This window comes from Bufo gargarizans, chromosome 7 (assembly GCF_014858855.1).
Source record: "Bufo gargarizans isolate SCDJY-AF-19 chromosome 7, ASM1485885v1, whole genome shotgun sequence".
Classification (NCBI taxonomy): domain Eukaryota; kingdom Metazoa; phylum Chordata; class Amphibia; order Anura; family Bufonidae; genus Bufo; species Bufo gargarizans.
Window position 1 is genome coordinate 48,766,158 of NC_058086.1, and position 12,982 is coordinate 48,779,139.

A 12,982-nucleotide genomic window follows, 5' to 3' on the forward strand; every position below is an offset into this window, starting at 1 on the left:
ATAATGAGTTCCTTTATCTGTGGGGTGTCACAGCCGCAGGAATCCTGCACGGCCATTGATATTTTAACAGATTTCCTTTTTCTCCTTTGCAGGATTCAGCTAATTGTTTTAGTGTTATTGATAGTTGGAGGAGATAAGGTGGAGGGACAATTTGGTGGAATTCCAGAGACGTTTCTGACAAGTGGTTACAAGTCACCAGTCAACTGTACGGATTTCTAGGAAAAAAAGCAAATGTACATAACACGACAGTAACAAGTAGCAGAGAGCAATAGATACAATGTATCATTCGATTGATCATTGGCAACTTTGAGATTTTGCTACCATGTGTCCAGGCAGTTAGGGGCTTCTAGCGATCGGAGGTCCTCAATATTGGGCCAGGCTTTGTTGGAAAAGTTCCTTGGAATTACAGAACCCTTAAGACCCTTTTACACAGATTGATTATAGTATGAATAATCATTAGATTTAGAGAAGGTTCCCCACCATTGCCCAGTGTAAAATGCAAAGGTCGAACGTCGTAGGAGAATTTGCTCTTTTAGGGAAGCATCAACTCTCACTGTGGTGCTATAAGGGTCAATGTTTGGCCAGTATGGGTCTCAGTGTGTGGTCAAATATAGCTGTTAGCTCCTGGAGCAATTCAAAATGTGTACTAGAGTTCCACAACACAACCATATTGTACTGCTTTCTTGTGTGGCTTAGAGAGCAATGAACCTCACATGGCGCACATGTAACCACCCACGCTGCACCCTCTATAGCAGGGCCCAACAACTTTACCACCATGCAAACCAAGCAAGTGTTTGGGGCTCCAGTGATTAAGGGCCCCCCTGCTGACCACATGCATTTGGCTAAAAAAAGCCAGAGCAGTAGCAGAAGTGCCCAGACTGCACTGCTAAGCAGAGAACGAGGCCTAGCGGGCTGATGGGGGCAGAGATTTGGGGTGTGACAGGGTCCCTCAGACATAACTTTGCTTGGGGCCCCAGAAGATTGCCAAATCCAGTCTGCCTCTGACACTCCAGCTGTTGTGAAACTATAACTACCAGTGTGCTCCATCCACTTCTGTGGGATTTCTGAAAAGAGCAGAACAAGTGTGCACGCTGGGAGTTGTAGTCTGAGAGCTGGAGAACCAGAGGTTGTTGTGTGCTAGGACTTTAACCAAAAGTCCTATCAGAAAATATTCCAGTCCTAGTAAAACTAGTAGAATTGACCACAATGGGAAACTCTTGCCCTCATTATGACTCCTTAGCCCAACCCAATTGTGTGTCTGTTATTTCTATAGAGTAGGGGAATAGCAGGGTTGTTAGATACATTTGGCGCCGCTTATCTCTGTAGGAAAAATTGTCTGCAGCTCCTATATACACACACAACATTGTCTGCTGATCCTATATAGTCACAACCTTCTTGAAGACCCATGCACACTGTGGTGATGGTAATGACTCTGCTGTAAGCCACCCTGTCTAGTCCCAGTTCTGTTGGTTCTTGCAGCTGTCACTTTTGCTCTTATATGGATGCAGGTAACACATTACTTATTTCATCTCAAAACTTGGAAACGAGGAACTGAAGCGTCTATAAGAGGTTCCTTATACGCACTTGTGAGAGCACAGCTAAAACAGAAGCTGACCCCAGACCAGAGATAGCTGCCGGCCCCAAACCATGACTCCCTTACCTATTAGAGTACATGTTTAACCCCTTAGTGACCACAAATATGCCTTTTTACTTATGTAAACAAAGGGGTCTAGGATAGATAGCTGGTGTTTAAGAGTACCTTTCACCGCTCCTGACATTCCTGTTTTAATAGCTCCATGCATTCCCCACGTACTAACAGCTCTGGAGCATCTATTCTCATGTCTCTATGTTGTGCCGTTCCTTTATTATTTGCACTAGAAGTCATGAATAAATTGCTAGCAGTCTACAGTAAGGGTATAGAGGGGCGGTAACCAGTTGGGGGAGTGTCCCTGCACAGTCTGACAATGGCAGCACTGATTGGATAGAGTGAGTCTGTGCAGGGACACGCCCCCAACTGGTTACCTCCCCTCTGTACCCTTACTGAAGGCTAATAGCAATTCATTCATAACTTCTAGAAGGAATAATAAAGGAATGGCACAACATAGAGCCATTGGAATAGATGCTCCAGAATTGTTAGTACGTGGGGAACACATGGAGCTATTACAATAGGTGAGTCAGGAGGGGTGAAAGGTCCTCTTTAATCAATGATTATATGTACACAAAATGGTGCATTAAAAACTTTAACTTGTCCTGCAAAAAATAAGGCCTCATAAAGGTATATTGATGAAAAACCAAAAAAGTTATAGCTCTTGGAATGCAATTTTGAATACAATTTTTTGTATTACCCCCCCCCGCCCAATTTGCAATATTGAGCTGTTGATATCATCATATTAGTCTCCATGATCTAATAAAAAAATATACTATTTTTACCCCCCACCTGTCCCTTCTTTTTTTTTCTTCTAAGTGCGCCGTAGTTTCACGCATGCGCCGATGTTACTCACGTCCGGGCTTTCTGGTGCACATGCACCAGAAAGCGGAGAAAGCTGGCGCATGCGCAATTACACTACTTGAGGCTGCTGCCAGGACACCGCACAGGCCCGGACGTGAGTAACGACAGCGCATGCGCGAGACTACAAAAGGCGAGGACAGCAGTGAATAATTAACAGCGGTGCGGCACTGGGCTTTGCGATAATGGGAGCGGCTGATCACAAACGGCCGGAGGGACAGCCCCTTGGGCATGTTAGGACGGGTTTGCATATAAATAAAAACTATTAAACTTGACACCAGGTGCCGGGCCCCTTGTCAGCCCGGGCCCCGAAGCAGAGGCTTCCCCTGCCTCCCCGGTAGTTACGTCACTGCTAATGTCTATGTCCAGCTAAGGAGATAATTGATCCATAAGAAACTGTTATCGTTATACAGCGGCATGCAAAGGTTTGGGTGTCCCCTGGTCAAAATTATCGTTACTGTGAACAGTTAAGAAGTTGCACCTTTTGAGGTCATCTACTGTGGATTTTGAGGCGTGTTTAGGATCATTATCCATTTCTAGAAGCCATCCTCTTTTCAACTTCAGCTTTTTACAGTTAGTGTTATGTTTGCTCCCAGAATTTGCTGGAATTTTATTGAATCCGTTCTTCCCTCTTCCCATGAAATGTTCCCCGTGCCATTGGCTGCAACACAACCCCAAATCATGATTGATCCACCCCCCATGCTTAATGGTTGGAGAGGTGTTTCATGAACTTCTGGGCCCTTTTTCTTTTCAAACATACCTTTGCTTGTTTTGGCCAAAGAGTTCTAACCTTTAGATATTCTTTTGCACACTTCTGATGCTGATTTTTGTGGTGAGGACGCAGGAAAGGTTTTCTCCTGATGACTCTTCCCATGAAGGTCATATTTGTGCAAGTGTTGCTGAACAATAGAACAAAGTACCGGAACTCCAGAGTCTGCTAAATCTTTCTGAAGGTCTTTTGCAGTCAAGCAGGGCTTCTGATTTTCTTTCCTAGGATTCCTACGAGCAGCTGTCTCTGAAATTTTTCTTGGTCTTCCAGACCTTCTCTTGACCTCCACCGACCCTGGTAACTGCCATTTCTTAATTACATTTCGAATTGAGGAAATATCAACCTGAAAACGCTTAGCTATCTTCTTATAGCCTTCTCCTGCATTTTGGGCCTCAACCATTTTCATTTGTAGATTGTGAAGCAGCTGCTTAGAGGAACCCATGGCTACTGTTTTTTGAGACAAGGTTGGAGGAGTCTGGGTATTTAAAAAGCTGTGAAATCTGAATCACTTGGCCTTTCCTAATGATGATTATGAACAAACCTTAACCCCAACAGGATATTTAAGATCTGAGACCTCGGTTAAAGTTATCCGAGTGCTCAAATCTCCTTGGATTCCCAGACTCTTTCAAGGAAATCCTTTACTTTTTCCACTCTAAAATTCTACAAAACCACAATAATGCAGTGATATTGCCTAAAATGTTGAAAAGTGTGTTTCATCTTTAACTTTATGCCTTTGGAGACCATTTAATCTTCAACTTGCTGAACTGTTCACAGTAACAGTAATTTCGACCAGAGGTGCCCAGACTTTTACATGTCACTGTATATCCTTCAGTTGTCTTCTGTTTTATTTACATCTGTTTCTGGGGTAATTCAGTAGAAAGATATAAGACATTATAGCTTCCAGAGAGGTTGTTGCTCAACTTTCCTAGACACCTGAACGCCAGATCTGCCCAGTGACATATCACAAATCCCTTGTCCTCATAGTCTGTTACAATGTATCACTTCATGTAAAATGTATCAGTCTGGAGTGTAGGGTGTGCAGCTCAGAGAGGATTGTCTAGACTGGACTATCAGCCATGATATGCAAAAGTTTAGTCTTATTCGCTGACAGCAAGCAGGGGTCTTGAGAATTGTAAGGAATTTAAAAAAAAGTTGCAGAACTTTTGATTTCTTGACATTTGCTGACTGCCCCCCCACACACACACACACTCATTTAATGAGAATCATTGAGCTGCCTGTACATGGTACACCACTGTAGGACTAGAGGCTGCAGCTCTGGATCTCAGGGATTCAGATGGAGAGATACAGGCAGATCTGTTACATGCCAAAGCTTCTCAGCAGCTATAGGAGTCTAGACAGCCCCACACAGAGAGCGTCCTATGGCACCTTCTAATGGACGTCTCAGAATCATTTCACTCCGAGACATGTGGGATCACAAGTCAAATCATCAAGGCTCCTCTGAGCAGGCTCCTGATGCCTACCTGTGCAACACCTCCCTCCGCTAGGGATAACATGTTGTCTCAGACTTAACTGACATCTTAACAGAGCAGATAAAGTCATTCATAGGTCACTGAATAAGAGACACGTTATACTAATCCATAGAAATGTACAGTTTATTGTAGCTATAGTAAGCTGAATTCCATAAATCCAGTATATTACATTACCTACCTTCACTGATCCTGAGTTATATCCTGTATTTTACTCCAGAGCTGCACTCACTATTCTGCTGGTGCAGTCACTGTGTACATACACTACTTATCCTGTACTGATCCTGAGTTACATCCTATATTATACTCCAGAGCTGCACTCACTATTCTGCTGGTGCAGTCACTGTGTACATACATTACTTATCCTGTACTGATCCTGAGTTACATCCTGTATTATACTCCAGAGCTGCACTCACTATTCTGCTGGTGAAGTCACTGTGTACATACATTACATTACTTATACTGTACTGATCCTGAGTTACATCCTGTATTATACTCCAGAGCTGCACTCACTATTCTGCTGGTGCAGTCACTGTGTACATACATTACTTATCCTGTACTGATCCTGAGTTACAGCCTGTATTATACTCTAGAGCTGCACTCACTATTCTGCTGGTGCAGTCACTGTGTACATACATTACTTATCCTGTACTGATCCTGAGTTACATCCTGTATTATACTCCAGAGCTGCACTCACTATTCTGCTGGTGGAGTCACTGTGTACATACATTACATTACTTATCCTGTACTTTTCCTGAGTTACATCCTGTATTATACTCCAGAGCTGCACTCACTATTCTGCTGGTGCAGTCACAGTGTACATACATTACTTATCCTGTACTGATCCTGAGTTACTTCCTGTATTATACTCCAGAGCTGCACTCGCTCTTCTGCTCACTGTGCAGTGCAGTCTCTAGTAAGCATTCTTATATCATGTATATATATATATATATATATATATATAGTAACAGCCAGTCCATTGCAGTGACCTTCGGAGCAGCGCTCAGGCAGGCCATGGTTAGGTAAACAGTGTACAGGAGGCTATAAACCTCTTACATTGTAATACTATAGTTAATGAGTATAAAACACTAGATGACCTGAGGACAGAGGTGGGTCTTAACCCTTCAGTGACCATGAGGCGAGCAGCCTTAGCCTATCTGGGTATCTGTGACCATAAAACACATCACGCTGTTGGAGCACTACTAGTTCCAGCATGCCATTTAGTTGCTGTATCATTGCCACCTGTGGGGTGCTGAGATTTGTAGTGCATTATCTTCGCAGAGGACCACTGCATGACTTCTCACAAGGAGACATGGGCCCTCCTGTAACACTGGACTACAACCCCCAGCATAACCTGAGCACACAGTGTCTTAGATTCAGACCCTGGCTCTGCCCTCCTGTGGGACTACAGAATCCAGCAATATGCCCTGACAAGGACATCCCGATGATGAACTACAAATCCCAGCTAGCCTCGTCACCTTCAACAATCCTGGGGGTTATAGTTCCACTACACAAGGGAGAAAGCTGTGCACAGTTCTGGCAAGCAAGGTGTTAATGGCCGAGCCCGCTGACATGCCAGCAGCCGCTCCTCACAGGTTCCTACATGCATGGCATCGTGTGACTGAAGCCTGGTACCTGCCCTCTACAGGTGAAGTTCCGTCACTTTGCAGGAGGAGCCTCAGACTTTGCACCGGGCTGCAGGGTGAGGATCCCCCCAGTGGCCGCCAGGGGCGCCCCCTCATTCTGCCGGCCTCAGTTTTGAAGGGGTTTCTTTCTGCTGGAAACAAATGTGCTCTTAATTATCATATGTATAAGTGAGTTTCAGGAAGGGGCCGAACAAGTCAAATCCCATCAGAGCCAGGAGCAGGCAGTGACTTTCAGGGGGCTGGAAAGAGAGAGAATAAAAGTGCAAGAAGACAGCGGAGCCTCAGACTGGCCGAGCCTTTGTGCTGGAGGTTTGGAGCAGTGTGCAGTGCCTACCCCACACCCTGCATTCACCAGAGCCTTGGACTGTACCCCCCAGGACCCTCCATCCACTTTCCAAGAACTTCTGCTGACTTTTCCGCAGGCGGGATCCTGAGCTGGAAGGACTTTGCTCCCGGGGATTTGTCAACACAGGATAAAGTCAGCGGCTCCCTGTCAGTGAGTGAGAGGCAAGCTGGGCAGCCTGGACCTCAAGAAGATCGTCTCCAGCATGCAGAACTACAAGTATGACAAGGCCATGGTACCAGAGAGCAGGAATGGGGGCAGCACCACTCTCAACAACAATAATGGCCCTGGCAACTGCAAGAAGATCCTCCTCATCTTCCTGGATGTATTCTGCCTCATAGTCGGTGAGTCCAGTCTTAGGTTTCCCTTTAAACCCATGGCTCTGGGGGTCAAAGCTGCCGGGCTGTCACTAGGTGTGGAGCCCTGGGGCTTTCAAGGAGCCTATAGTGTTCACTTCTCTCAGGCACATACTCCTCTGACAGCATGATGGTCCCAGAACCTTATTATATTCTATATTCATGAGTATTAGACTGTGCATTAGTTTATTTTTGCCTTTTATTACATTTTGCATTACATTGTGCTTGCATTGCATGACATTTTCATTATATTGGGCTTGCTTTGTGTTATATTTTGCATTATTGTGACTGCCTTATATTTTACATTATATCATAATTGCATTGTATTACACTTTGCAGTACAGTGTGCTTGCATTGTACTACATTGTGCATTATATTGCGCCTGCATTGTATTATAGGTTGCATTATATTATACTTGCATTCTATCACATTTTGCATTATATTATACATTGCATTATATTATACTTGCATTGTATTACATTGTGTATTATATTGTGCCTGCATTGTATTATAGGTTGCATTATAGTATACTTGCATTCTATCACATTTTGCATTATATTGCGCCTGCATTGTATTATACGTTGCATTATCTTATACTTACATTGTGTATTATATTGCGCCTGCATTATGTTCTACGTTCATTATTTTACATTTTGCATTATATTATCTTTTGCATTACATTAAACTTCCCTCTTGCAGAACAGCCCTCCCTTTATGCCAGCCCCCAATGTTTAACTTCTTCACACACTATTTTCATTCCTCTTCATATTTTCAGGAAATATTTTTGTTAGGAAAAAGTGATGTGTAACATAGTATCCTGCAGACTTTCACTGACTTCATGTGCCTGGTGCCTGGTGGATGTGTAGTGTAGAGTTTCACTTGTGGAGTAAATTGTCACTGGAAAAGGGAAAGTGTGTGATTATGAATATGTGGAAAGCACCCAGCAGATCCTGATCCACTGGTTCTATCCCCTGATGGGAACGGTTGGAATTACAAATTGCACAGCAATGACAGATTAAATAACTGTAGAGTTATGGGAAGGGGGCACAGGCAAGTATAGAGCAGAACTACAACTCTCAGCATGTGATGATGAGGCTTTGCTCCACTGCTGTATATGGTACTCATTATGGTCACCCATCTGCTGGGTGTGTGTGTGTGTTTAGATTGTAGCTTTTGCTCTATAAACCGTATCAATGTGTGGTCCTGGAGAATGCAGCTTTAGTTCCTATAGGTTGTATATGGGAGAGGCACATGATAGTCCCTAGTGTAAAACATAAGGTCCCTGAGAGTAAGCAGCTGGTGCCTGTATGATAGGAGTAGCTGGCTGTGTTGTGACTTTGGCGGGGTCTCTGGAGGAACAGCACCGTCTCAGTCTTATCAGATTTAAGAGAAATCCTTTCAATATCTTCAAAGACAATCCTTTCTGCTTTGCTCTGAATTCTCCACATTGCATTCTGCAATCACCGATGTATGACTTCTCCTCCACTCAGCTGTGCAACACTTATGAAATGATTTTCCAAAACCACAATTAGACGCCCCCCCCCCCTCCTCCCAGTGTACAATCTGCAGCTTACTGTGGGCTGAAACCTGATAACTTCTAGTAAGGAGAGGCGCCGTGTCCGCGACCCCTCTACTGCAGCAGATACACCATCATTACATTCTCATTGCACTGGAGTCAACCATGGCCATATCCCGTCCCTTTAAGAACATCCTCAGTAGTGACAAATGTCCCATTGACCATAAGTGCAACCGCAGTGACTTGTTTCCAAAGGTCATGTCATGGACGCCCACATAGTGCAATACCTTGGCTCTGCGGCTAAGCTGCATGTCAACAATGTAGTTAGTAGCCGGTCAATGGTGGATATTTAAAGTTGACTTAAGGGGTGTCTAAAGCTGAGCCGAATCCATAAATCATTATATAATTGACATCTGGTTTGCATTGTATCCCATGTAACTGAGAATGGTTGGGGATTGGATAGCTTTAGGTCCTTTAAACATAGTACGTGCCCCCCTTGATATACAGCCTAGGTTGGCTTTGCTCCATCCAGTACAGTTGAGATCTCCTGGTGTAAGCTGTCTGAATGATTAAGAAGGTTTGTGTTACAACCATTAGAGCAAGAATTTAGCCTTCAAAGGAGCCCAGCTAGGAGACAGAGACTTTCTAAGTGTCTTCTCGCCATACTCATGGCTCTACCATTGGCTGCTGCATGAGTCTGCTGACAGTTAACAGCAGCAACAATGCATTGTCTGTCCACATTAAAGGCGCAGATCCCAGATAACAGTGCCATGAGAGGAGATAAGACTTGGAAGGTTAACTTGACGTTTGCACTGTAAACTTTCCAAATATAGGAGCTAAAGCCGAAGCTGCCCCAGCTAATCTCCGACCGTAATCCTCCGATTATTGCCAGATCCTTTTTATTTTCTCCTTTGATTTTAGTTATTCAGCATTTTCTACGCTTGGTCTTTAATAAGCTTCTATGAGCATTGAGCCTCCTGGTATCCCTTGTAACATGTCCAGTTGAGTGTTGGTTACCATGCTCCTCTTCGGTGTCACCAGATTCTCCCTAGGTTCACTTAATGGCTGGCAGCTATGAAATAAGATGTCCTAATGCTTTCTGCAAGGAGCAGCTATCGTGTGACACTGTGCAGACATCTCCCAAACAAGGCTGCTCCCAAGGTGTACAGGTAATTGGCAACACAAAGATGTAAAAAAACTTGGTAAAGACTAATTTTGCAGACTGGTTCCGAAGTGAAGAACGGATATAATCTACCCAATTGTATGTTGGGTCTGTCCGTTGTTTCATCAGTAGCCACACCTACAGATGAAACCTTCAGCCTATCTCCCTATCTCCTTGAACCTGGATCTTAAGAAGCTAATGCTCTGAAGTATGGGAAGAAACCCAATTAACCATGTGGAGAACATACAAACTCCACACAGAAGTTGACTCTGTTCAGATTAGAACCTTTAACCCTAATGATGTGAGGAACTTGCATCTCCTTCCATAGGGTCTTAGCTATCAAGGTACTTGGTTGATCAACTGAAGACTTGAGAGGCCTCCTGACTACAGGTTTCTGGGTCAGCTACTGTATCTTGAGTCAGATGTCTTAAGTCTATAAATCAAAGAGCGGAGACACTGACTGTCAACTAGATGTTTGCTTTGTCAGGGGGAGGCAAACGTTTCATTAGTGACTTCTGTCCTCGTTATTGCAAAATTCCTCAGACTGACCCAGTGGGAGTCATCTATCTTGTCTGCCTGGTTTTCGGTTTTCTGCATTGCACCCCCTGATTCGCCCAGAAGACATCTCCAGAGGATGGTGCAGAGATATGGAATCAAAATGACCATTTACTGTATGTCAGTGTGTACGGTAAACCTAGAAAGTAGCATATTGTCCTTTCTAATTGCTGCTGTCCCTAATTATTGTCATTAGTCCGCCTCATGTGATGCCCTGTCACACTGGAGCATCTTGACAATAGTTTCTGTAACAACTCTTCTGCATCTTAAAGAACCTGCACAAAGCAAAACAGTTCCCTCATTTACATGACAAATTGCACAGGCGGTCTTCTGGTATCACCCATAATAGACAAGCATGGTGGAGTTTCATGATAAAGTTGTCACCTTGGAGACCCATGCTAAATCAACCTTTATAACAATCCCGTTCAACCCAGTGGTTGCCTTTGCTTGATGAGGTTGCTAGGACATGCTAGAAGGCATCTCAGATAAGAACCAGGACTTACACTTAACACCAACATTCCCTACAGACTGAAATGCATTACCTTCAGTTCAATCGACTGGAATCTGTGGGCAGAAACCACCATCTGGTCATTATAAGGAGAACTGGAGGCAGTGTAGACTAGTACGGCTGTGTACAATCAATGGAGATAAGTACCTTGGTCATCCAGCCCCTCCATGACTATCTATGATGTTCCCTTTGAGGATTACCACGTATCTGCAGAGTATGTCTTCATAATGAGTGATTGACAAGAGCAAATACGTCTTGCCTTTTCTTAAAAATGTGCTAGGAGGGTTGACAACAGATATCTGCCTTTGACTTGTTAGAAATGGTGGTCGCTAGAACTTGTTGGAAGACGTCTTAGATAAGAACCAGGGCTTGCACTCAATAGCACTTTTCCCTGATTCCCTGACAGATTGTAATGTATTATGGATGAAAATGACTACAAACTGAGAGAAGAACTCACCATCTGGTCATTGTGAGGTGAACTGGAGGTTATGTAGACTGGTACTGCTCGGCACAGTCAATGAGAGCGGCACCTTGGCCTTCCTAGCTCTTCACATGTTCCATTTGAGGAGCACCACGTAGCTGGAGAGCCAAAGTTTTCTTAATGAATGATTGACAGATGCAAACACTTCAGGGCTTTCCTTCAAAATGGTCTGGGAGGATTTAAGAGGACTTTCTTCATCCAACATTTTCCATGGTCTTAGATGGTATCATAAACTTAAGGGTGGCAGGAAAATCCCAAGTATTTCACCAATGCTGGACAACAGATTGGAGTAATTTAACCCACCCAGTTAATAATATTTACAGAAAAGTTTCTTATTCCTGACTTGCTACAGTGGAAGAGGCCTCAGGACCATCTGGAATAACTTTACAGATGCAGAGCTTGGAGGGAGGGTTAACCCTTCATGGTCTCACCAGCCATGCATCGTGGCCCCATCCACCTCACTGTGGCCTCAGTTGGGCCATCTGGGGACTCGGTTTGTCTGCAAATACAATAAACTTGAACATGTCTCTTTATGTGGGTACAGACCAAATGGGAAATGTAAACTTTCCAGGAAACTCCTAATGAAACAGCAGGTACCGTGCCGTTCTCCTTTTGTGGTCAGAATTTGCAGCAGAAATTTAGTTACTTTTTTACTTAGTTTTTCTTAATTAGTTTCTTTTTTTTTTTTTTCCTGGAAACTGGATCTCCCCGTTGGTCTTTTAAAAGGGGGAAGGAAAGGAGGGGGCTTCATGCTCCACCAACAGACCTGACAGGGTCTGGAAACTGGCAGTCCAGTGATATATATGTGTCTGTTTCCTTTTTTCTCCAGAATGTCTCTGCTGCTTAATTTTTTGGAAAAATCATATAATCTTAAAGCGCTGAGTCTGCAGTCTTTGATCTAAGCCTTGAAACATGAGATGCCCAAAATGGAATCTGATTTGTAGCTTTGGAGGTGACCTTGAGCTGGTCATATGATTCCTCATAGGGACAGGACAGTTATGTAGCTTGATATGTAGCAGAGCTAGAAGGCACCAATTTGCATGCACCTGCTGGCCCCAATCTGCCATGGGGATCTTTACAGCTTTTAGTTCATTTATAGATACCGTATTTGCATAGGATTATGGCGTTTATTTTTATTTTTTGAAAAATCCATTTGGTAATGGTAGCTTCAGGCAGTATTTCTTTTCTCTTCTTCTTTATGGTGAGGTGTGAGTCTGGAGTGTGGGCGGCTGAAGCCCTGTAAATTCATATTCCTATAAATGCAGCTTTGAAAGGTTACTACATCTACATCCGAGCCATAGAGCATTCATTATCTAATTATAAAATCACTTCATGGCAATTCGCTTTATAAGTGGGAAGCCTGATGTGGAACATATAGAGTGGCTGTCCTCCAGCTCTACCAGGACCAGAGGATAAAAATAGGAAAGGACGATTCAAGGGCAATTATTTACTGGGAATTGTCAGATTTTAAGTAGAAAAACTAACGCTACTGTTACCATTCGTTTCTGGGCTTCGAGGTCAGTTACAGATTAACTTAGATATCGCCTGAGAATAGAAGCTGGAGGATTGAGAAGCTCGGCAGGAGTGGACCAGGGTCAAAGTCTTGTCAAGGCTTGTAACCAGGAGGGTTTCTGAGCAGGATTCCCTCCACCT

At 43.8% G+C, this 12,982-nt stretch overlaps 1 protein-coding gene across 2 annotated transcripts in view; it reads left to right on the plus strand.

The window, feature by feature from the left end:
* Positions 1 to 6,561: 6,561 nt before the first annotated feature.
* The window catches only part of PLPP3 (phospholipid phosphatase 3), a 47,740-nt gene continuing 41,319 nt past the window's right edge, over positions 6,562 to 12,982 (plus strand). The window contains exon 1 of one of the 2 annotated variants that reach the window (XM_044301573.1): positions 6,562 to 7,095. In XM_044301573.1, the coding sequence (XP_044157508.1) occupies positions 6,957 to 7,095 (139 nt within the window). In that variant the 5' untranslated portion in view covers positions 6,562 to 6,956. The remainder of the gene's footprint in view (positions 7,096 to 12,982) is intronic. The other variant, XM_044301572.1, reaches the window with a different exon arrangement.